This window comes from Pteronotus mesoamericanus, unplaced genomic scaffold (assembly GCF_021234165.1).
Source record: "Pteronotus mesoamericanus isolate MK-2021 breed Mesoamerican mustached bat unplaced genomic scaffold, CSHL_Meso_final contig_221, whole genome shotgun sequence".
Taxonomy (NCBI): domain Eukaryota; kingdom Metazoa; phylum Chordata; class Mammalia; order Chiroptera; family Mormoopidae; genus Pteronotus; species Pteronotus mesoamericanus.
The window spans coordinates 9,602,741-9,629,095 of NW_026555092.1; the positions used below are offsets into that span (position 1 = coordinate 9,602,741).

A 26,355-nucleotide genomic window follows, 5' to 3' on the forward strand; every position below is an offset into this window, starting at 1 on the left:
GCGGCCCCAGGCCTGGTGAGGAGCTCAGCAGCTGCTACACACTTGTGTTCCTCTTTCCCAAGATGGTCCAGTTCACACAGGCCTCATCCAGACGCCCCTTTTCAGACATTTTATTTGAATTCATGACGCTGATGGTTAGTGATACTGATGGAGATGCCTTACAGAGAAGTAACCAACCTCTTACGAGGAAAGAACCAGGCAGTAGGGGCCCCCCTACTCCCCATGTTAACAACAGCTGGTTTAGGGATTGTCCCAACCTAGCAGAGCCAAGGGGAATTCCTCGGAGCCCTGGGGCAGACCCTGCCTCCAAAGCCAAGCCTTAGGACTGGCAGGCAGTGGCGAATGCGGCCACCCACGTGGTGGACCACTAGGTTCTCTTGTTCTCCCTCCCCTTTCCTTTTCAAATCCCACAATTTCCTGCTGGGGAGAAGCTGTAATTAACCCAGTTCAGGCACCAGATCCCAGGCAGAAGCACAGCTGCTGGGGCAGCTCTAGGAAAACCAGGAAACCAGTGTTTTTCCAATTAGAAGAACTGTGGCACAAACTTTTTTTCTGTGCGTTATATTAAAAACAGATTTCTCCAGTCAGCTGCCAGGGGAAGAAGAGCTGGACCCCTGCTGCTGCCCAGCCCTCATTACTACCTGGGAGGTCGGCCTCCCACAGTAGCTGGACTGGGATGATCCTGGATTCTGGGGCGATTGAGCGGCCTCTTACCAAGTTCTGTACCTAGTAAAGTCCCAAACTTCTTGCTTCAGTGTCCTGGGAGATGGGTAAACAGATGACAGACGGAGCAAACCGCGGAGAGAGCAGGTGACTCTGGATGATGGGTGAAGGGTGGGAGATGCCGGGTTAGCTAGCTAATGTTCCCCCCCTTCAGTGATTTACAGGAGATGTAACCCAGCTTGGTCATGAAGTTGGTTTCCTTCCACTGTGCGATGCACTCGTCAGAAATTTTAAAGTCAGCCTGGACGAGAAACAAAAACAGTGATCACAGTGACGGTGACAGGACAGCAAGAAAACAAAGGCTGTCTTACCCCCCAGCATGCAAACTGGCTCGGCCTCTGAGGGCGGTTTGCCAAAGGCTTCCTCACTCACATTTTTTTTTTTTTTTTTTAAATGTTTCACATCTTTTGACTCAGGTAAACCCAAAACATTGCTGGAGGCAAAAAACAACAAAGCTGAAGCTGTCCTACTTAGGGCACATCATGAGAAGGCAGGGTTCCTGGGAGACAGTAGTGCTGGGAGAAAGAGAAGGCAGCAGGACAGGAGGAAGCCCAAATGTGGGCTGGAGTGACTCCATAGAGGAAGCCGGAGGCCTGAGTCTCCAGGAGTCGAGCAGGGCTGTTGAGGACGGAACACTCTGGATGTCACTCATTCATAGGGTCACCAGGACTTGGGGCCAAATCAGTGGCACAGAGTTCATTTTAGGGGCCTAATTTAAGAAAATAAGTACAAAGAACTATGTACCAGGACATCCATCATGGCGTTCTAATAGTGAAAAACTGAAAACAACTTCCGTGAGGGTAAACAATTTTGTTAAATTATGATACAGTACTATACAATAAGATTCCCCCCTTGATATTTAAGAAGATAGGGAAGTTTTTTGGCATAAAGTTTAAAAACAATATGGTAAGATTCAAACTGTTAATATCTCTAGAAGTCCAGAAGAAAATCATCACTAATGACATTTTTCAGTATCTCTAGGTGGTGGGACTATGGATACTTTATTTCTTCATTTTTTCCTAAACTCTACATATACCTACACTGGAAATTTATTTTATAGCCAGGAAAAAAAAAAAGGATTGATAAAGCCATTCTAGAAAACCAGGAAAGGAGGCAGGGGACAAAGCCATTTGGCACATACAGGAGGAAATCCCTCGGAATACCCTCCAGAAAACCTCTGAGGAAACAAGTTATTAATTGGAAAAAGTCACACACGTAGAGTTAGTTCCAGAGAGGGTGAATTTTTGCTGCTGTAGTCACTGATGTAGCCCAGACACCCAGAACAACGTCTGACACATAGTAGGGACCCAGTATTTGTTGAATGCATGGATGCAGGCAGGGGTCGCGGGGACAGGTCCTGTGTGAGTCAGTGCCCCAGAGGCAGAGGAGAGAACGAGTGCTCTAAGCTCAAGGTGGGTGATGGTGACGGTGACCCCGGAAGGGTTTTGATCCTGGCTCCACCACTTCTGGTGACCCCGTGTGGTCTTGGCAGGTATCCTGCCAGGTAACACAGGATCGTCTCTGACAGGCCTTAGATCAAATGAGGAACTCTGAAATCCCCCAGGCAGTGCCTCAGGCAGCCTGTTGGTCCTCAGTACATGCGAGAGCCCCCATGCGCCCTAGGCACCTCATTCAGAAAGTTCTAGAATGAAGACAGAAGAGGGGCTTAGATGCAAAGGCCCAGCTGGGAAAAGGGCAGGTTTGGATTCAAATAATAGACACGGTCCACGCAGGCCAAGTTAAGAGAACCACCACAGCTTTTTACCTGCAACTTCTCAAAGACCTTCTTCTTGGGCTTGAGCTCTTCATCTGGTTGGCCCTTCTCATAGCCCTTCACAAACACTCGCTCACCAGGAGCAGAGCCTGCAGGAGGGTCCAAAGGCTCGACCTTGCGGCTGACCCCTTCTCTGGGAAGGCACACAGGACAAGGAAAAGGTGAGGCTCCGACTGCTTCCAGCGGCCGCGGAGGCCGCAGCATGAGAGCCCCCACACGGAGGCTCTGCTGCGAGTTAGGTCACCCTCACTGCCAGGGCCCCAAGAGGCCCTCCCTGCTATACTACGTGTCTGCACACCATCCGCTTTGCGTTAACCAGGGCTAAACTGAAGACCTATGTCAGGAGAAACCAAACTCTGGGCCCTTGGGGGAGGACGTATGACATAACAGTGAGGGCAAGGCCTTGACAGCCCACGAGAACGGGGTTTGAATCCTGGCTCCGCCTCGTCAGTGGTGAGAGGCGGGCATGCACACACTGCTTTGAACCTTCAAATGTCTTTTAACTGCAGGTAAAGCGCTTCATTCATATACTTGTACGATAAATAATTCCTTCCTGCACTATCTTTTGGCCAGTGTGCTCCGGGCTTCCCCCTGGCATGGGAGGGCCAGCACATGGGCCAGTTCCCCACTCTTGGCCTTCCTGGTCCTGTGCCCCGCCCCAAGGCCTCACTCACGTAGAAGCGCACAGAAGCATGCCTTGAGACTCGATTCCTCTCATCTTCTGCGGCTTCAGGTTGCACAGCACCACCACCAGCCTATCCTGCAGTTCCTCCTTGGGCATGAACTGCACCAGGCCGCTCACCACGGTCCGCGGCTCAGCTTCCCCCACGTCAACCTTCTCCACGTACAGGCTGTCTGCGTCGGGGTGCTGCCAGCAAGAGATGTCAGACCCAGAGCGTGTCATAGTGGAATAGATTGATGGCACCTGGTGAACCCTCATATCCGGAAAGGGGCATCTACTCCTAGAGACGCCCCTGAGGGATCCTCCAGAACTTACTCCTTCCAGGTCTCAGCGCGCAGGAGGCTGGGTCTGGACAGTACATTCTACTCCCAACCGACAGGTGGGATATAAGTAAAATGAACCTCATTACTTGTGTAAGAGGTGGAAGTGATCTCTAAGAGAGATGTAATGGCCCGGCCTATCTGGGTGGTTGCCATTACGGCCACAGCAGATCAGTCCTAGGCGCAGGAAGATGAAAAAAGACGACTGGTGCCATCATCTGAGAGCACCAGCTGCTCTCAAAGTAGTTTTGGTGGCTGGGTCTATATAGTGAAAAGCCAATCAATGCTGGGAGCAGAAAAGGCCCACAATGCCCTGACTGGCGTGGCTCAGTGGGCTGGGCATTGTCCCACAGACTGAGGGGTTGCTGGTTTGAGTCACAGTTGGGACATGTGCCTGGGCTGCAAGCCCGGTCTCCAAATGGGGGTGTGCAAGGGGCAACCAACTGATGCTTCGTTCCCTCTTTCTCCCCCTTTTCCTCTCTGAAAAGAAATAAAATCTTAAAACATTAAAAAAAAAAAAAAAGAGAAAGCCCACAACAATGGTCCCAGTCACTGGTGGCATAACTTTCTGTCCCTGAGAAAGAGTCCTTCTCCCTTCACCTCTTTGTGTGTGTGTGTGTGTGTACACACACACACACTCTGGGCGGGAGGGTCTGGGAGACAAAGCAGCTGATCCCAGATAAGGCCTGCAGCGAGTCCAGACAAGCTGGTAGAGACCAGCTGAGTCCATCTGACTAGATTTAATGGATAAACAAGCTCCCTCCAACCAACATCCGCCCCGCACTCCGAGTTCCTGGCCTTGTTTGGTTGCATAAAGTCCAAAGGCAGCAAAAGGAAAAGCCTGAGGCCTGGAATTAGACACCTGGGTTCTGACTTGCAATATGACCTCAGGGATGTTACTTCCCATCCCAGGCCAGGTTTCCACCAGATGGAAACAGACAAAACTTGACCCCTATCTGCCTCTCTGGGATGTGGTGAAAACGAGTACCTTGTCCACACTAATGACTTTTCCCACACGGATATCCAGCCGGGATGGGATGACGACCTCTGGTTCTGAATTCTTGGCAGGGCCTTTGGCAACAGGCTCTGGGAATGAGAAGAACCCCAAGGGGTCAGAACTGTCCTCCTTCCCCATGAGAGGTCAACTGCTGATCCCGCCAAATACGGACACCAGCAGGCTTTCACGCAGTCCCCAGAATCTACCCAATAATTTTACCTTCCTTTATCTAGCAATCATCTAATCCTCCTTCCTTATTTAACTTTACAGAAAAAATTTACAGAATTACATATTAGTCATGTGGGACTTTGCCGTGGAAGTAGCAAACGGAGGACCTGAAGAGGAAACACCATTAATATTAAATTTTATGGAACATGGGAATCCTGGCCTCTATTTTACAGCAGTTCAGAGTTTTAATGATCAATTAAAACTTACCTTACCATGAATGCTGCATCTGAGTTATATCTTCTTTAAAACAGGGTTGGCAACCTTTGAGAAGTGACACACAGGATTTTCATCTATTCTTTCCCTCAGTTATTAGATGGGAGGGGAGGGGACAGCAGGAGGTCTGCCACCTTTAGGTGTTTCCATTCATGCATTCCACAAATATTTACTGAGTCTTTTCTGGGGGTGTGAGGGCTGCACGGCCAATAAGAGCCCGTCAGAGGCACATGGAAGGGAACTGAGTGACTCTGAAGATGAGCTTCCCTGAGCAGCTGTGTCCCCTCACAGTCTAACCTAACTGGAGAGGATGTAGTGAAAGGGTCCACATACATGTCTTACACCAGCATCTCCCAGCAGTGCTGGTACAACAGGGTATACGTATGCATAGCATCCACCAAACCAAAATCAAGACGACTCAAGTTCCATTCCAGGTGTCAACGGGGGATGACATTCTTGTGCTCCAGGCTTCCTGGCTTCTCGGGCCCTCAGTGTGGGATAGACCCTTTTCTGAGGCCCACTAACAGGCTATCTATCCCGATAATGTCGTCCCCCCTCCCTGGCCTTTCCCCTCCCCCACTGGCCTTACTCTGCTTCGAAGGATCTGGGTAGGCAGCGCTGGACAGTTTCTTCAGCGCCGGGGTATTAAACTTTTCCCGGATGGGATCCAGCAACTTGTTCAGGGCAACTTCAACAGAATTCTTTAGGTCTCCAGGGTGCACAACCTGAAAAAGTGCACGAGGCCTGGTGAGATAAGGCCTAGAACACCTGAACGCCTGAATCTATTAAGAATTATATGCATACAAGATGCAGGGTGTTTTCCCAGCACAGTGAGAACCACCTTGTGAAGCTGGCAGGGCAGAGAAGGGGGAACAGGTTCAGAAAGGTCATCTAACTTGTCCAGGATCCAGGTCTTTTAACTCTTGAATTTGATACTAACTTGAAGGTTTTTAGAAGCTGTGTGTTTTTATTAGCCGAAATCTTCTAGTCCTCCCCTTCATGCTTAGAGTGGTAGCATAAACCAGGTGTCATTTACGGAGAAGCGTTCACATGGGTAACAGCGGGGCTAAAAGCCCAAAGGGGATCTGAGTAAGAAGGAAGAACGAGGGCGCTGGAGTTGAGGCCCAGCTAGCGGCATGACCCCGACCCAGGCCCCCTCTAAGTGTTAGATTCTGTGCTTAAAAAATGAAGATAATACCTTCATCTCATAGAGTCAAAGTGAGGATTAAATCACATAATGCGGGTGCAAATGGTGAGTGGCATCAGTACGTGGGGGGAGGAGTTCATAATGAAATTTCAATGAACTGGGGTAAAATTCACTTTTAAATCCCAAGTTTGGCCTGAAACGATCTTCTGGATATTCTGAGGAGATATCCCTTAGGTATGAATATCTGTACTACAACACCTACATTTTTGTTTCTGATGCTATTCCTTCATTTCCTTGGAAATGTTGAATTTTTAACACCACAAAAGCTTCAGACCTGCACTGTCCAGTATGGTGGCCACTAGCCTCCTGTGGATATTAAGATTCAGTTATTCAGTTGCACTGGTCACATGTTAAGGATCTACAGCCACATGTGACCAGTAGTGATGGCTGTGTTAGTGCAGACAGAACACGTCTACCCTTCCAGAAAGTGCTATCTGTTATTGTTGCTCCAGGCTCTTCATTCAAAAACATTGCTTCTACTTCCCATTTCTCCCACAGGGGACTGTTCACGGGGTTGAAGAGGGGACTATGGCCTGCTTCAGACTGCAGAGAGAGGTCTCAGAGCAACGGCTGTCAAATAGCCAAAAAACGGGCCTTAGGGGCCCACAGACCTCAGAGGTCCCTAAGTCTCTCCTCCACTGGATGCCCAGACCCTCACACAACATTGTCTCCAGGGGTCCTCTGGCCTCCGCTGACACTTCAATGGCAGGGAATGCAAGGTCAAGGGAAGCAGCCCTGTCTACCCCTACATAGTTGTGGTCATTAGAAAGTTTTTCCTGATATTGAACCTGAGCATGCCTGCCTGAGGTCCCGAACTGCAGCCCAGACTTAGGCCTCTGGTGCCCAGGAAGAAACCTAAACCCTCTCCCATGAGAGTCCCTCATGTATTCGGGGATGCCTGAACTCATACTTGTTCCTCAGCTAAATACGCCCAGTTCTTTTAACTGTGCTTTTGTGACATGGTGGTGAGTCTGTTGTCTATAGTGGCATCTTTCCTCTACGCACCAACACACCCCAGATAGTCAAATAAACCTCATCAAATCAAAGTCCAAGGCTCCATGCACAACACGAAGTGGACTCAGAGCAAAGGAGGACTGAATGGACTATGAACTCCCTGGTACTGGGATCTCCATTTCTGATGACTTAGGCCAATACTTCATTACTATCTCTGAGAGCCCGATCACACTGCCGACTCAACTCAAACTCAGAGTCAATCGAAACTCCCATTTCATTCCCCATACACACTACTAGGTCTTCCCCTTATAATCTGGCCCTGCCTGCATACCCCACAATGCCCACCTCACCTTTTAGACTCTAGTCAGACCAAGCCACTTCCGATTCCTTGTATGCCACACTGTTTCATTTTACTGACTTTCTGCAGTTTATTCCCTCACAAATTTCCTCATGAACTCCTACTCAAGTGAAACGGTGGATGCTATCCACTGGACAAAGTGCCCCAGACAGCCGCTTAATCACTTCCTCCCATTTTCTGTCTAGACCATGTATGTATCTTCATTGTGCAGTAAGACAGGAAATATTTGTTTATATGTCTGCTTCAACTACTGGATTATGAGCTTCATGAGGATACAGTCTTCTTTGTATTGCCAGCTCCCAACACGGTGCCTAACACACGGCCACCATGTAAATCTTGTTAAACTGCATGGTGAAATGAATAGTATCCTCTATTCTGACCTTTTCATTAAAATTTTATCTATGTATTTATTTATTTACTTAGGTTTTTTTTTTTTTTTAATCCTCACCTGAGGGTATGTTTTTATTGATTTTAGAGAGAGAGGAAGCAGGGGAGAGAGACAGAGGGAGAAATAAAAACATCTACTGGCTGCTTCCCATACACGCCCCAACTGGGGATTGAACCCATGACCTAGGTATGTGCCCTGACCAGGAATCAAACCCACAACCTTTTGGTGCATGGAATGACGCTCCAACGAGCCACCTGGCCAGGGCTCTCTATTTTGTCCTTTTATATTTGTGTCGCTTTTTCAGACCCTGATTTTGCACCTGTCCTTGAAATGCTTCATTTTGGGTTGGGTTCGGTCCTTCATTCCAGGTTAAGGCCTTTGGAGAGTGATTAGGACACTAATACATTAGCTTTGTGCTGTTTGCCCATCTTATCTGTGAACCATCTGAATCCTCATCTTACCCATTAAAATATCCCTGGAGAGCATCAGGACAGAGAGCCCTGTGGTACATAACCAGAAACCTAGCTAGGACAGGATGGAGAGGTTTGTCAGAACGAGTTCAGTGGTGATTATGCCTCCTTTGGTATTACCTCATCAGCGAAGTCCTTTTCCAGGTCCAAGTAAGCTGTGTAGGTTTTATTTCCACCCCATTTTTCATCTCGAAGGATCACAAACTCTGCAATAAAAAGGATCCACACCAACAAACTCACTGCTAATGGCAGTCAGCACGCCTAGCCCAAATATATGAGTATCTGTTGTTTCTGCCACATATGTATTTTGAACTTATTTATATGATGTTTTATTAATTTTTAAAATCGGATGCCTGGCTATGTTGTACACCCAGCTATCACTCAAACTCAAGGGGGAAGGATCATGTCTTACATTTACTTTTCTCCCTTTACTTCATGCCTGCCCCCACCCTCATTTCTACCACCCTGACACCCCACTTAGAACCTAGCGTGGTAACAACACAAGCACAGTTAAATGGTATCTCAGCTCCAACTCTACATTACTGTCTGCGAATGCAGAGCAGAGTATCGGGGAAGCCGCCCCTGGAGGAAGCCTGTGATACGGCGTGTGATCACACACACCAGCACTACTAGTTTTGCTATTTCGGCCTGGCCTCTGAGAAGAAAGCAGGGAGTGTCTTACCAGACTTGAGGGGAAAAAGGACATGCTTAATGAAGGACAGAACCCCATTGTTCTCCACATTCCCTGGCTCGCAGAAGGCCTTCTTCAGCTTTTTCTTCACATCCTCCTTCGAATCAAGGAGATCAATCTTGGACTCCTAGAAGCCAAGGAGGGGAAGAGGACCTCTTGTGGTTGAAAATGAGAATATGCACAACTAATCTGTGTACAGTTGATCCCTGAACAACACAGGTTTGAAATGATTTACTTACACGTGATTTTTTTTCAGTACGTACAGTACTGTAAATATATTTTCCTTGTTTTCTTTAGTAACATTTTCTGTAGCTTATTTTAAGAATACAGTATATAATACACTGTGTTAATAGACTGTTATTGGTAAGGCTCCTGGTCAAGAAGACTATTAGTAGGTTAGTTTCCGGGGAGTCAAAAGTTACGTTTAGATTTTCCACTGTGTGTGTGTATGTGGGGGAGGTTAGCGCCCTTAACCCGTGTGTGTTCAATGGTCAACTGTATTTTAATTTTTTTTAATTTATTTTTTAAATTTAATTGTACTTTTTCTATTTTATTACCATTTTCTTAATTTTTTCTGTATTCTAATTATTTTAAAACAAAGATTTAAACATTAAACAACCTTAACAAAGCATAATTAATCAGAGTAAAGGACCACTCACAATATTCCACCCAATAAATAAAGCTATTTTAATTTTTCTGTGTTCCTCCAAGGCCTTGTCTATGGCATATGGAATCAGTACAAATTTGTAGTTAGAGAATAAATGTCCTGCGATTTTTTTCACTTAAGGCTATGTCCTCAGAAATACTTAAGTATTTCTGAGTGGTTACTCAGTCTTCACTTATAATTTTTATGGTGTTTTAATTATAAATTTTAATTATTTCCAATAATTAGTGACAACATAATTATACAATTTCTAAAGTTTCAGATTATGTTCTAATTGTTACAAATTATGTATCATGCTATAATGAAGAGCCTCGCAGAGGTATTTTATTTAACTTTCTCTAGGATTATTTCTTTAAACTACCACAAAAATTGCTAGGCACCTGAACGGGGCATACAGATTAACACTGCCATCAGCAATGCGTGAGGAAATGTGTTTCACAGCAACCACCAACGTCAGGTATCAGGAATGTTCTAGAGCCATGTCTCATTCTTAGGGTCATAGAATTTGTTTCTCATTTTGGAGCGAGTGAACTCATGCTCATCTGCATTCAGCGGTTACCAAATCTGGTCCACATATGACTGTATATGAATCACGTGGGGCACTTTAAAAAAATTATGAATTACTGGGCTCCACCCAAAACTCATGAATCAAAATCTCCTGGGGTCAGGTCGGGAGATTTTTAAAAAGCTCTCCGGGTAATTCTAATGCGTTCGTGTTTGGGAACTGCTGTTAGCACTGATTTCCAGGATTAAGAATATGGTGAAAGTCCCCCAACAGGATGAGTAATATGATTTTGTCAGAGAAATAATTGACACATGGAACATCTTAATTTGAGACAAAAAGTAATGAGTATATTCTTTTAAAAATAACAGTAAGCTTTCATGCATATCTTTATTAATCTCTGATCAAAGATCAAGAAATCAGACTTAAAGAACTAGGTAAGTGCCCAAACATGACTTTAAACAGAATCACTTAGTAGGATTTGAAAGAAAACACAGATTCCTGAGTTGTACCCAGAACCATTTTATCAGAATCTAAGGGCACGGTCTAATCAACTTTTTTTTTTTTTTTTTTTTTAAATTTCCTGGGTGATTCTGAAGATAAACCATGTTTGGGAACTCTGAACTCAACCTTTTGCTATTTTGAGCTCCACCAAGTCCTCTATTCTGTACCCTTAGTGAACAAAACAAAAGCATACATTCCTTAAAGAGGACTTTTAAGTGTTTAAAGACAACATATGTATCGTATTAGTTATATGAAATGTCACCCGAAGCACGAAGATGCTAGTTGGTGAAATGCAACCACAGCCTTCTCATTAATAAGGCCGAATTTTATCACAGTTCTATGAGTAGGGAAATTGCTTTTGCTTGTTCTTTTTATCAGTAGCAGCAAAACTCTTAAAATCATCAGGACTGCTTCTGGGTCCTTCAATACCCAAGAATCACTGGAATTAACTGAATGATTTAAGATTACTTATAACTCAAATTTTGGGGAATTCTGGTTAGTTAAGTTACTCTTCTCTTGAGTCTTTAATCCCTTTATCTCTTGCTGAAGATTTCTAAACTCAAGTCAGAGTTGGCAACCTACCTCTTCTGAGGAACTCATTTTGCTACCAGTTAATCCTGGAACCATAGGATTCATCAGGTGGATCCGTTTTGAGTAGCCAAGTGCAGGGAGATACTAAGGGGTTAGAAAGGAACACGCAAAGCCGATATTAGTATAAATTCCTCCTCAGTACCCGGATCTCATCTAGCTAGGCCAGCAACTTAATAGTTTCATATATTCCTTCCAATTTTTTTTCCTACTGAATATATAACTTCCAATGGTGATCATAATGTAAACAGCGCCCCCCGCCCCCCGCCAAGCTCTTCTATTAGTATTATATTGTGAGACCTTTGGATTTATCCTCCCACCACCATAAACTGTAAAATCTGGCAATAAATAAAATAACCATTTGCAGACATTGACAGCAGCGGGTGTACAGCTACAAATCTTGAGAGAAGGGAAAGCAAAGGTGATCACACAGTTACCCTGGCTTTCTCCTTGAGGGCATTTTCCCAAACCAGGTGCTGAGAAAAAGAGACTAAACCAAAAGCAGCAGTCGGACGAAGCAGAGGAGACAAGAGAGTGAAGTTTGGGGCTATCAGGAGGCTGGGATTTGGGAAGGGTTCTAGAGAGAAGGGACTCCCCCGTCTAAAAATCTAAGTCAAAATTCCCCATTGATTTAACAACTGACTCATAGCTGCGCATGCATATGAAGAGAATCGAGGGAGCCCAGCAGAGAACAGGCGCTGGGAGGCTGGAGACCTGAGCAGAGATTTCAGAGGCTGCACAGTGCTGGGGAGGCAAAGTTTGGAATTTAGGTCCAATCAAAGTAGAAAGGGTTTTGTAAACACCTCCAAGTTTCAGTAAGAGACTCCAAAAGCGCCGGGGCCTAAGAATAAAAACCACATCATGGGAAGAAGGGCAAAATTCTAATAGACCTGTTCTGTCAAAGCCTAAAACCAGCCCCTGACAGGATCAAGGTGTGTAAGTAATATAATCATATGTAAGTAAGTAATGGCATGTAAGTAATTTAACAGTCTACGCAAACATAGCCCTCTGTAAACATAATGCAGAGCCTTTATAGCATATTTACAGTGACTCTGATACATTAAAAAAAAGCATTAGATGGGGATTGCCAGGGAGCGGGGAGTGAAGGGAGGCGGAAGAGGGTATGGGGGGATAAATGGTGATGGAAGGCGAACACACAGCACAGTGTACAGATGTTGGGTTGTGGACTTGTGCACCTGAAACCTGTATAATTTTGTGAACCAGTGTCACTCCAATAAATTCAATAAAAAGGAAAAATAAGTACTAGAAATGGAAAGCAGAAAAAAGTGACCGATTGTTAAAATAGCCAACAAAAGCAGAGCCAGAAACCATCCAGATATTATAATAAGCGGATCGGGGTGTCAAAATTATGATTGGTGTGTTAAAGGGAATAGAGGAAAAGATGGACAAAAGACAGATAATTATAAACGAGAACAGGAATCTATAAAAAACAATCAGTGGAAGTTCTAAAATGGCACAATACAGTACTGAATGGATTCAACAGAAGACAGGATTAATAAATTTGAAGAAAAGTCAAAAGAGAAAATCCAAACTAAAGCACAGAGGAAGCAAAGAAAGGAAAACAACAGAATGCAAGAGACATGCAGGGCATGATCAAGAGGTCTAACCCACATACCGTCAGGGTCCTAGCAGAAGAGAGAGAGAATAGGACAGCAGCAATATTTAAGGGAATAATAGAGGACAATTAACCAAATTTGATGAAAGCATCAACCCATAGATTCAAGAAGCTCAGCAAAATCCAAGCAGGATATAAATACAAAGAAAAATACAGCAAAAAATATCACAGGCAAATTATTGAAAACCAGAGACAAAGAGATAACCTTGAAAACAACCAGAGAAAAGATATATTATCTACAGAGGAGAAACAGTAATACCTACAGGTGACTTTTCCATGGAAACTAGAAGCAATGGGACAACGCTTTAAAGTGCTAAAAGAAAAATAATTGCCAACATAGAATTTGAAACCTTTGAAAGCAAAGGGGAGATGTTTTCAGACAAAAGGAAGCTAAAAATCTCCTTATCAAGAGACCTGCACTACAAACACGTAATACCAAGGGGGGCTCTTTAGGCTACAGGAGAATGATCCCAGATGGAAGCACAGAGACATAGAATTGCGGGAAGAAATCAAGAGTAATGGAAAGGGTAAGTAACGATAAGTATACGTGAAAATTGTTTTAAAAACAATTGTAATAGTCTTTGGGATTTAAAATATATATAACAGTGAAATATATGATAACAATAGCATAAGGGGCAGGAGGGCGTTAAATGGAGTAAAATAGTATGTTCTTACATTGTTGGGAAGTGGTAAAAATATCTAACTTAAACTGTACTAAATTCCAAAGATACATGTCATCTCTGGGCAGGGACGAGCAAAACTTTTCTGTAAAGGGCAAGATAATAAATATTTTAAGCTTTGTGGGACACACATACGGTCTCTCTTGCAAACTTTTTGGTTTTTTTTTATAACCCTTAAAAAATATAAAAACCGATCTTAGAACATTTGAGTCATACATAAATGAGACTTGGGCCATACCTCCACTAGAATAAAAGAAGGTTCAACTAAAAAGTTAAGAGAGGAGATGAAATGGAACAAGTAATACTTGATTAATCAACAAATTTACATTGCAAACATTTCCCCAATCTCTAAATATATACAAAAACCACTTAAAAATATAAGATTCCATTGTGAGGCCTTATCACAATGGTAAATGGTATTTAACCGATTCCTTGTCATTTGTTATGTCTATTTCCAGATTTTTGCTTTAAATTGATAATATGATACGTACTTTTATACATAATTCAAGTTGCACTTTCAAACCACCCTCCAGGAATTTCCACTAGCAGTGTTTTCTGTCCACCCTTGCCAATGTGAGGTTTTGAGATGGTTTCAAAAATACCAACCACTTCTCAAAAGCTCTTTTCAACTTACTCAAGTTCTTTCCCAGGGGAAAAAAAAAGCTATTATGGGCTTGTGCTAATTTCCTACTTCAAACCCTGCTAAACCTCATCTTAGAGATGAGTGGTTTATGTAAGACCCAGAGCAAACAAACCAAATGCTGTGGGAAAGAACAGTAGTGTCTTTCCCTGGAGACTGAGCTACTAGGAAAGATGCGTATCAAACAGGTCTAGGGGCAGCTCTCTGGTGGGAGCAGAAGGACAGACTTTGGAGACACACAGGTCTGGGTGCTAATTCCTGCTTGGTCACTAACTGATCTACTGGACAACTTTCTTACTCTTTCTAGCCTAAGTTTTCTCATCTGCAAAACAACAGAAAATAATACCATACAATACGATGAGTGGCGAGACCTGCATTTTTAATAACCTTTAACTGCATACCCCTGAGGCTCAACAAGAAAAAAAAGATAGGAAAGAGGATACTAACCTTCTCGGCAAAGGTGAAAATCTTTCTCTGATCAACGCCTCCAAATTGTGCGTCTACTTTCAAATACTCTTCATCCAAGGCCTGTGGAGAGAAACACATGAGCATAAGCTCCTACTGGGCTTATTCTATATGCATCTGGGTGATCAGAAACTTCTGAGGATCACTACGTTTCTCAGAAGGTAGAGGCAGGAAGCAAGGAAGCAGCATTCAGTCTCCACATTGGCCTCATGAGCCGTGTCACCATTTGCTGAATGCCTTCAGTGGACGGTGCTCCATGTGGATGTCACAGGGCAAAACAAGCTCTGCCCTCATGAAGCTCACAGTCCAGTGGGGGAGAGAAGGCAATAAACCACAGTCATGTCAAAGGTGCTCACTGAATAATGCAGCCTATGAAAAATGTTAAGTAAGTGGCAGAAAAAGGTGCTGAGTGAGCCTGGGAAAAAAGGCAAGGCAAAACTTATAAACAAGGAGTTACTGTCACTTACTACGTGCCAGGCCTTAGTGCCAGCCCTGTGGATAGAATCAAACCCAGACCCTGCCTTCGAGCAGCCAATTACCCACTTGAGGAGAGAGGCATATAAACAGGTAATTTCAATACAGTCCGCTGAGGGCTAACCTGGGCTAACCTAGACGTTCATTTAAAGAACAGTGCTAACAGAAAGAAAGAAATAATTATCTCTATCTGGTCAGACAGGTGGTGGTGAAGGCTTCCTAGAATCAGGATGTGGGCTGAACTTGGCTTGGAAGAACCTCTAAGCGGTTTTCACCATGTAGAGGAAACAATGCGAGAAGGCACAGAGGTGTGAAGTGTTCAGGGAAATTATGAGTGATTCAGTCTGTGAAAGCACAACTTCAAGGGATGTCGGAAGTGGTTAGCGATAATGACATTGGAAAAGCAGGTAAGGACACTGAATGCCATGCTACGGTGCCTAGCGTCACCCCAGTCAGTGAATGGTTTTAAGGAGGGGAGAAACATGGCCTACACTGCAGAAAGACCACACCAGTAACACGGCAGAGCATGGAGTGGATGCCTACGGGTTGGAGACAGGGAGAGTGTTTGGAAGGCTGCTCTGCGAGGCCGGGGACAAAATGATGATAGAGCAAGTCAGAGGGGACACAGAGCAAGACTGAACTTATGGGAGTTTTAAGACATGGAGCTGATAAAATTTAGTGTCTGACAGGATGGGGGCAAGAGGAGGAAGAGGCAGAGAAAGATGAGCAAGCAGGAAGAATCTAGAACAGCACTGTCCAATAGGCCTTTCTGTGATAATGGGTATGTTCTGTACCTGTGCTGCCCAACACTCTAGCCACTGGCCACACGTAGCTCACGAGTAACTGAAACATGGCCAACGTGACTGAAGATCTAACTTTTTAATTTTAATTACTTTTAATAGCCACGTATGGCTATGACCACAGGCTACCATAGTGAACGGTGTAGATCTAGAACATCTCTGGGTTTAACCTTTGGAAGGATCACATGGAGGTGACACGGGAAGAATAGTTTTCCTTCTATCAAACATTACAGAAATATGCAAAGAAAAAGTTAAGTCCATCTATATGTTCATCCTGTCTTCTTAAAGTAACCAGTATTAACAGCTTGATTTGTATTTTCCCATCCTTCTCTTCACGCATACAAGTAAGTACACACACAAAACAGGATGTGCTTGTTTTGTTTAATAAGAAAATAGGATCCTGCCTCGTTTATTTTTCACACATTGCTCTGAAATTAATTTTCAACGACGAAACTGTGATCAACTTAAGGAAGGTTTGTGGGATGAGCAGTGTTTTGAAGCACAGGCAGGTAGGGGAAGACTTATAGTTGAAAAAGTCACAGAGGGTTCTAGGAAACGGAGGCACGGGGAGGAGGGAGTGGCAAGAAACAGAACAGAAAAGGGTGCCGGGCAACCACATCCCTTGCAAGTACCTGCAGTCCGGGGTACAGCAGACCGCTCAGCAGAGGGTGCTCCACCTGCTTTACCACCTCAGCTCCAGCTTTTTTGGCATCATGCTGCGTGACCACGGAGGAGAGTCTGTACACGTCTAGTGTGTATTCTCTGAGGAGGAAAGGAAGAGGGGGCGGCTGAGCCTGGGCCCAGGCCTCGGTTTAACTCTAAAGCTCCTTAATTCACCCTCCCCATCTTAACACACTTCAAGAGGGCACTGCCTAGCGACCCATCCTCTCATTCACAATACTATTTCATTTTTATGGTTTCCCTTTTTAAAGATGGCTTTAATTAATCTTTTTCTTCACTTATCTCTTGAAATACTGCCTTTCTGCCATCCCCTTCCATTTTCTTCTTCTGGAATGCCTAGTAAACACTAGAATTTCTCAATCTATCTTTCATGTCTTAAGGGTAGTGTACCCATCACTCAGTTTAAAAAAAAGAACCTAGTTACTTCTTTTTTTATATTCTTGTTTATTCTATTACAGTAGTCCCAGCTTCCCCCCTCTGCCCCCCTCCGCCCAGCCCCCCGCCCCCGCTCCCGCAGTCCGTCCCCACACTGTTGTCCATGCCCATGTGTCACTCACACATGGTCTTTGACTAACCCCTTCCCCTCCTTTCCGCCACTCCCTCCTCCTGTGCACCGCTCCACAATCCTATTCTGCTTTCTCCTCCTCCACAGTAACCACATCCTCATCTTTTGTTTTTTTCCAGTTTTATGCTGTTTGCATCTCTAAAGCAATGTGTTGTAAATATTCTTTTATGTGTATCCTGTGCAAGTTCTTGTATGTGTACATGTGCAAGTTCCCTTATATATGCCTAGGAGGAGAATTTCTGGATCATAGGGGATTTGCATCTTGAACTTAGTGGGCAATGCCAAACTAGTTTCCAAAGTGGCTTTTATTGATTTTTTAACTTAATATTGTCATTATTTTATTTTAGTTTTAGAGAGAGGGGAAGGGAGGGAGAAAGAAAGGGAGAGAAGTGAAACATCCATTGGTTGCCTCTTGCACAACCCCAACTGGGGGCCTGGCCCGCAACACCGGTTCATGCCCTGACCCGGAATCAAGCCGGCGACCTTTCGTTTTGTGGGATGACGCCCAACTCATTGAAACACACCAGTCAGGGCTGGTTCAAATCTTGACAGATGCCCCTAAAGACCCAGGCAGGTGGCCAAAAGTGCCCCATATACTGGCTCTACTTTCCTTGAGAAGTAGGGGCGAGAATGGAAAAAGGGAAAAAGCCCTCCTTTGTTCTCGGCATCTGAGCAGTAAGCCTGGGTTGTCCCCATCGCCCCCTTCCGGAAGATCCCAGCAGACCTGTAACTTCTACCCAATTCACCAATTGGCATTTTAATCCTTTCTCTTACCATAGAGATGGTTAGCTTGCTTTTGAACCTGGCTATGAGGTTTGGTTTTTTATTTTTATCTATCACTGCTGTGTTTGGAATAGAGGGAGTGCATCAAAGTGTGCTCTTACAAAGCCACCTTCCTTTGAAGGTACTTTTATATACAGGAAAACATCAAGTGACTTTGAAGCAAGAAAGTTTTATGTATTCCACCTTTATTCTAGGAGAATAAAACCCTTGGCCGAGTTTGTAGATAACAGTGTCTGGCATACACTGAGAACTCACTAAAATGTTTGCATGACTCACTCTCTCCCTTTGTTAGGTCTCTGGCTAGTACCATTACATCATAGCGATCTCTGCTCACTCTATTTAAACAGAAACACCCCCACTTCCTGAGAACTTTCTTCCTCCCCTTCTGCCTGCTTTGTAGCACCTATCATCATATAGTAAATGCTCCCTAAATATCTGTAGAATAAATGTAAAAATTAATGAAACCTCAGGACACTTCCAAGGCTATAGATTCAAACACTCATTTACATAAGGATGTTTATATACTTTATTTAAAACTCTAAATGTCCAATAGTGGGGAAAGGTAAAGAAAACTGTGTTAGATGAGGTAAAAGGAGACATTAACATGTAAGCAAGAGATATGAGCTCACATCCTGGCTCTTAGTTACTAGCTGTTATGAACTTAAGTCAGAATTTATTTCCTTATCTGTGAAAAGGATAAAACAATGCTTAACTTAAAAAGTTGTTCTTTGGGAAAGTGACTAGTACAGCGATACACGGCTTATTTGAGAGTTTTTAAAAATCAAAAAATGTGGAGACTATGAGGCGGCAGGGGGGAATTACTCAGAAAATTGTCAAATTAAAAAAGGTAGGACACAAAATTTTATGTATGCCAACATTACAAATATGAATAAAACTGACAAAGATAAGCCATAAAAGTTGTTGGGAAGGTGAAAAACAAGCGAACTATTTTTCTTTCACATTTCTTTTATCAGTACTTGCTGGGGCTGGAAGGAGAAAGGGAGGCTGACTTGCTCATCATCATTTTACCATATGCTGTGAGTTCTACAAGGCCAAGGACTCTGTTTTGGTTACATTTATATCTGCAGCAAATAGGAGAGTGAGTACCTAGGCATTTAGTAGTCAGTAAATTTTTGATGGATGAATTAAAAAGACAAAGGGTGGACCTTTTTAAATGGTTAAAAGGTAGAGTCAAACAGTTTCTAATCCAAATTGAAGACTGCCTAGACTCTCACAGGCCTGTAATTAGCTAGGAGCGCCAGAGGCACAGGGAGGGCGGAGGATCAAGCACTTACTTGCTGAGCTGGTAATCAGTGCCTTTGATGAACCTGAGCTTCTCCAAGGGCACACCAATGCTCTCCAGCATTGCCTTGATCACATTCTCATAGTAGCTGGTTCGGAGTTCCAGTAGTTCCCAAGGGGCTTTCATGTTATCCAGGTATGCGTGAAGGTCCGCAAACAGAACTGTTACCTAGACGTAAGAGAAAAGGGACCACCCAAATGTGAATTTGTCCAAGTACCCTCAAACCCTCCTTCCTGCCCTACCCTTATTAAGTCTCTCTTTTGGCCATTTCCCAAGGGCAACTGCTTGGTTTAAAACATTGCTTCTTACCTCACATCCTGCTTTCAGGAAGTCCGCGATCTTTGACATAGGCACGAAGTAAGCCACATGTGGCTTGCCTGTGGTTGCTGTTCCCCAGTAAATTTTAAGTTCCCGCTCCTTCAGTATCTCCTTCAGCTTCTCTTCCCCCAGAACCTCCTGTTGTGGAAGCAGAAGAGCTGGTTTAATGCCGGTGCCCCACCTTGCTCATCCTTTACCCTGTGACAAGGAAAACAAAGGCATGTGTCACTGGGGGTCCAGGCTCTGAGCCAGCAGGGGGGCATCCAGCCGTGCTCTTAGTGCGGAGAGCCAGTCTAAGTTGGCGTTGTTGCTTGACCACCCCAGTGAAAGGGCACTGACATTAGGGGCGTGGGGTGTCTTTCTAATCGCGTCTTCCTGTCCAACTACCTCTTAACTCATGCTCCTTCCTTTCAAAGCCAACTTCTTGAAATAGTTACCTCTTTTTCAGGTCTCTGTCCCTTATCTTTCCAAAAAAAAAAACAACAGATTTTTTTGCATCTGTTCTCCTTAAGCATTAAATATTAGCAATTCTTGCAGCCCTACCTCTTTTTACTCTACATTCTCCTTGATCCCCTTTAGTGGCTTCAATTACTACACAAGAGCTAGTAACTCCCAAATCTCCTGCTCACACCCATTTGTAGAACTGTGTACAAGGGTGTACCCCCCAAAAACTGAAATTATCTTCTGGAGGGTGGGTCCCTTGTAGTATAGGCTTCCCCTGCTAGCTGAGTGTTCTAGGAAACCAGCAGACATTTTTGTGAGAGGCTGCTTTTGGCTCTGGGAAATTTTTTTGATGACACTTTGAACACATTTGCCCATTTCATGGTGGGTGATTTATGAGCAAGGCCACTCACCCACACTGCGCTGAGTGTTCAGAAGTTTTTGACCAAAAAATAGCATCGTCCCTGTGCCCCACCCTTCCCATTTACCTGATCTTACCCTGAGCAACTTTTTTTTTGTTTGTTTCTGGATGAAAAAAGTCCTCAAAGGGAAACATTTTGCTGATGTGGACAAGGTGAAATAAAAACGGCAGAAGCACTAAAAGGCATCAAAACTGAGAGTTCAGAAACTGTTTTGAGCAGTGGCGGTGGACTTCCGGTCATGATGGAGGTGTAGGTAAATACAGCTCATCTCCTTGTACAATCACATAAAAATTACAACTAAACTATAGACTCACCATCACACAGAACCATCAGAAATCGAGTTGAATGGAAGTCTGACAACTACGGAATTAAAGAAACCACATCCATCCAGACTGGTAGGAGGGGCGCAGATGCAGAGACTCTGAATGGGCTGGTCCCATTCCCATGTGTGTTGGATGAAAATCGGGACAGACATCTCGGGAGTGAGGAGTCCCAGCCCCACACCAGGCCCCCTAGCCCAGGGTTCCAGTGCCAGGAAGAGAAGCCCTCATATCTTCTAGATGCAAAAAGGGATGCAAACCAGGAGGGATTGAGTTAGTGTAAGAAACTACTGGAGTCCCACGTGGTTCCTCTTAAAGAACCTGAACAGACTTACTCAGACTCACTCCCTCTGAGCTCCAGCTCTGAGGTAGCAGCTTGAAAGGCACCAGTGGCACACAGGTGGTAACTGAAAAGTCTGGCATCGAGAGGAGAGCTGGGGAACAACTTTCTTCCAGAGAGAAAGGCAGGCAGGGGCCATTGTTCCTTTTTTGAACCCTCCTCCAACAGAGCCACAGAGCCAGCAGGTACATGCCATATCTGAGACTCTGTCTACTCTAACAGTGCTTGCCTTGCCCTGGAGATCCCCAGAGACTCTGTCCCACAAAACCTACAGGCCCACCCAAGCTGCTTTTCCATAGGAATGGCTGGTCTTGGCTCATGTTTCACAACTTCCTAAATCCTTTCAAACAAACAACAGCCAGCCTCAGTGAGCTCCTAGTCCCTGTATCTCTTGCTAAGTGGCCCCAGGCCCAGCGCTAGCAGTAGCCAGCTTAGGTTCACAACTTATCTTTGCCTGGGAACCTCCAAGCCCAGCACAAGTAGCAGCCATCTGCGGATTGCTTTGTAGCTCAGGCAGGATGGCCCCGGGCAGAACACAGGCGGGGGCTGTCTTTGGCCTGCAAGCCCTGGGAAACCCCAGAGACTATGCACCCAGTGGACAGCAGCAAACCACGTTGGAGCACCACCACCGTGGCCCTGCACAGTAGATCCTCCATGGAGGGCAGAGGTTGGTGGTCAGTGGTCATAGCCAGTCCTTGCAGCTGAAGGGCCTGGGTAAATCCCTCCCATTGACCTGCCAACAGCAATCAAAGCTCAACTACAAGAGGAGGGTGTATTCAGTCTACATGGAAGGCACACTTCAAGTACCAACTTGGGTGATAGGGGAGGCTGTGCCACTGGACCCTACAGGAAACCTACTACATTAGGCCACGCTACCAAGACAGCGAATAACAGTATAGAAACAAACACAGGGAGGCTGCCAAAATGAGAAGACCAAGAAACATGGCCTAAATGAAAGAACAGATCAAAACTCCAGAAAAAGAACTAAACAAAATGGAGATTAGCAACCTATCAGATGCAGAGTTCAAAACAATGGTTACAAGGATGATCAAGAAACTTAGCAAGGACTTCAACAACATAAAAAAGATCCAGTCAGAAATGAAGGACATACTATTGAAATAAAGAATAATTTACAGGGAAACAACAGTAGAGTGGATGAAGCCGAGAATCAAATCAATCATTTGGAACGTAAAGAAGCCAAAAACAACCAAGCAGAACAACAAGAAGCATAATCAATTAAATATAATTTTTAAAAAACCTGTTTTGAGCAGTGGAAAAAACATCTCAACTGGTGTACTGCACAAATGGAGAGTACTTTGAAGGTGCCTTAAGTTTAAACATGTAAGAATACACAATTTTTTATAATTAAATTCCATTTTGAGGGGCTACCCTCATACCTGTCATTAATCCAGTTAATTCAAACTCAGTGTGTTCAAAATTAAACTTATGTTCTCACCTTTCTACCTTACTCCTCAACCATTCTTTTCACTCATGGTTTCACCCCCAGTTCAGTAAACGGTACTGTCATTCATTAAGTTGCATAAGTTACTTGGAAACAGCTCTTAAACCCTCTGATTTCTCTGCCTCTATGCCACCACCCTAGTCTAGGCCACCATCAGATTACACCAAGATTACTATAGCATCGTCCTAACAGGCCAACAGGCCTCCCATATCTACTTTTGCTCTCTCCAATCTGTGTCCCAAAAGGCAGCCGGAGAGATCTTTAACATCCAAAATCTGATGAACTCACTTACCTGTTTAAACACTTTAATAATTTCTTTTTGCCCTAAGACATACTGGAAAAATCCTAATAGGCCAGTATGCTGCAGGTAAAAAGAGATTTTAGTGTTTCTTCAAGTGATGCCTGGGGAGGCTGTTGGAAGCCATGGTAGCAAAAACTGTTTTGCTGGTTTGAATTACCTATTAGCAGGACTTGTTAAAATTCTGTGTTCCAAGCTGGTTGGAGGTTGATCCTGCATGCTCCCAGCCTGTTTGGACACTTAGAGGTTCTCACCACCCAAGGAAACGTCATATCACTTACCCTTGAAAATCCGAGTGAGTCAATGCCATTAGCTTTGTATATGCTCTATTCCCAACCAGCACTATTTTATAGAGAAAGGCTTGGAAACAAAGGATCTGGCTAAGGGGAAGCATGCAAGAATCTCTGGTTAAGATCAAGTTATGAGTGGAAAAAACACAAATGCCCATCAACTGATCAACTGAATGGATAAACAAAATACAGTTAATCTATATAATGGAATATTATCCAGCCATTAAAAAGGAATGAGATTCTGATAGGACAAAGTAGATTAGTGTTTCCCTCATTCTGGGGGGAGGGGAGAAATGGAAAGCGATTGCTAAGGAATACAGGTGTTTTGAGAGTGATGAAAATGTTCTGGAATTAGATAATGGTGATACTTGCACAACCTTGTAAGTACAATAAAACCCACTGAATTTTACACTTTAAAACGGTGAGTTTTATGGTGTGTGAATTGTTTCTCGAAAAAAGCTGTAGCCTAATCACTGCTCTTAGAATAAAACTCCAATTTTAAACAGCCTCATGACCTGGTCCCTGCTACCTCTCCTAAACAAACAAGTACAATGTATGGTGATAAGTTCTACAGGGAACCAACAACAACAAAACGCTGAGCAAGGGATGAGACAGTTCTGGCGGCAGGGGATTTATTATGTAAATACGGTGTTCAGGAAAACCTTCCAGATAAACGTGACAATAATCAGAGGCCTGAAGGAAGCAAGGGAATGAGCAATACAAAGAAATACTTATTGTTTGTTTATTTGTTCATTCTACTCCAGCTCAATTAGCCTTCTCTCTGAATCAGTGTTCTTTCCCTCCTCTGAGTCTTGACCTGGGTTCCTTTTACCTGAAATGTACCCCCCCCCACCCCACCCCATTCGTCCTCTGGTTAACTTCTACTCCTGCTGTTCTGGAAACAGCAGAACTTTGTGCAGTGAAGAGGGATCCGCATCCTTCAGGGTTTTCAGGGCGCAGTTTAGAGGTCACTTCCTCAAGCTTCCCTGACACTCACTCCAGCCCTCCTCCCTAATTTCCTTTCAAAGTTCCATGTATAGTATCGTCCAATACTTTCTTCAGCTGTAATTAATTGTATAGATTACAGGTTATTTTTAACGTCTCATTCCCTCTAGACAAGCTCTGGGAGGGCAGGGCTTTGACGTATCCCCAACCCTAGCGCCTAGCACAGCGCCTGGCACGTAATAGAGTGGGTGAGGTGGAAGTTAAGCTCAATGTGATTTCTTTAGTGCCCAGAAAATTGACTGACTGACTGACCAACCGTGAGGGTTGCAGGCTGTCTCACAGCTGCCTTGGCGTGGAATCCTGGCCCCATACAGTTAGTAGTGGGGCTCAAGATCTCTGAATCTCGGGTCCCCAGTCCCCAGCAACGCGTTTTCAATTACAAGGCCCGACCTGCAGGTTCCGTGTGATGAGATGTAGCTTCTCTTCTGGGCTCGGAGCATCCCCCATGGCTCCGTCGCCTGTGTTTCTCGTGCTGTGTCCGGCACCCCGCACCCTTTCCTCGGTCGCCACCGCCGCCACGTGCCGGGAAACCTACAGCGGGTCTAGTAAGGTTGCATCAGCTGAGCTCGTCGCTCGTCTTGCTAGGCCTAAACCTTTCGCCTGAAAGTGGTCCGAAGTCAAGAGCAACAGAAAGTCGAGCAGGTCGATGAGACGGGACTAGGTGGAGCTAGTAGTTGGGGTAGGCGGTGCGCGGGGCGGGGTTGCGGTGCCTGCAGGGGGCTCCACCCCTTGAGGCGGGGCGTCCCCTTGCCAATCACTGACTGTTCGCCCACCCACTGGAGCTGCTGGGGCTGCCTCAGGGTGGGGGAGGTCGGGGAGAGGGGCGATAAAATGGCGCAGGGGGCGGAGTGAGGCGAGGTCTTTCGCCCAGGCTTCGGCCCGGCTTCCGGAGGTGAAGAAAGGGAGGGGCGAGGGGTCGGCATTGCCTGGCTGGAAGGAGGATGGGAGAGCCTGTTGCTTCTTCAGGGGACCGCGTACGCCGTCCGCCCCGTTAAGGGGGTTGGGAGGCCCTCACTCGGCTGGGAGAAGGGCTCGTTTTCGTTCTTGAGGTGATGGCGGCGGGAGGGAAGAGAAGGGGAGTGTCCCTGCCCCCACCTCCACGTTGGCGGGCTATAGGTGCCCTCACCCTGCTGAGGAAAAGGGAGGTTGTTTGGGGGCCTGGGAGGCGGGGAGTGACGTCGGCTCTCCCAGCCCAGTAGGGATGGGGAGGGATGGAAGTGTAGGCGGGTGGGCGATGCCGCTGTGCCGCTGCCCCCGGCTCCACTGGGGGGTGGTTGTAGCTGGGGAGGGGATAGTGGTCTTTCTGCCATTCCTGGTGGGTGGGGGGAGGAAAGGATGACCTGCCACTTCGGGGAGGGGGGCCTGGGTCCCGCTATGGTGAGGGTGTGGGTAGCCATCGTCAGGAAGAGGGGCGCTGGCCTGCCGACCGTCCGGTTTTGCCCCTACGGGGGGAGGGGCGGAGATCAAGCCCGCGCTTCTCCCGCCTTCCAGAGGGAGGCGGGAATTACTGGTCCTTTCGGAGGTTGGAAGAGGGAAGTGCGAAGGCCCTGTCCTGGGGCGATGCTGTGCTGGCAGCCGTGGCATTTCTTAGGGAGCGGTGGGGGAGGTCAAGCGGCAACCTCCGAAGGGTGCCTTTGGGCCATTCTTCCTCCTGGCTCTCAAGAACTGGAGGGCCCCCCCCCCCCATTTCCTTCCTGGGCCGGAGGGAGGGCAGTTGGCACAGAAAGCGATTGAAATGCCCACCTGCTGCCTCTACCTGACTTCCAGTTACTCATGGATGTTAGAGGCTCCAGGCTTTAGCAAACCTAAGTTGTTTTGTTTTGTTTTTTAATTTTATTTTAAAAAAGAAACCTGTTGCTGCGGCTTAGATACTGGTCTCCCATGCCTGTGTGGGAGGAGTGTCCTGGGGCCCTTCAGCAGAAATTTCCAGTTCTGGGTTGTTTTTCTGTCCTACAGCTTTTTCATTTACCTCAAAGGGAGTTGCACAATTCTTACAGATAATTGCAGTTCACTGTGATTTTGTTTAAGCGTTATAGCTGTCCCTGTTATGGAGTGGTCAGACTTACTCCGTGCCTTTGTGTGGTGTGCCTCACAGGTACTGCAAGGCAAACGGGGAAGGCTGGAAATGAAGAGCCAGTGGGGAAGTCCTATCCCTTGAAAATAATCCTT

General features: G+C 45.4%; 1 protein-coding gene across 1 annotated transcript; it reads right to left on the minus strand.

Moving 5' to 3' along the window:
* Positions 1–23: 23 nt before the first annotated feature.
* Positions 24–24,769, minus strand: YARS1 (tyrosyl-tRNA synthetase 1). The gene is made up of 13 exons (XM_054571924.1): positions 24,577–24,769; positions 19,600–19,746; positions 19,283–19,458; positions 16,591–16,720; positions 14,667–14,747; positions 11,258–11,350; positions 8,997–9,132; positions 8,435–8,520; positions 5,527–5,662; positions 4,488–4,585; positions 3,172–3,365; positions 2,489–2,630; positions 24–964 (listed from the first exon to the last, which is right to left on the minus strand). Exons 1-13 carry the CDS (start codon positions 24,631–24,633, stop codon positions 854–856), a joined length of 1,587 nt encoding a protein of 528 aa, XP_054427899.1. The 5' UTR covers positions 24,634–24,769; the 3' UTR covers positions 24–853.
* Between the last annotated feature and the right edge of the window lie 1,586 nt (positions 24,770–26,355).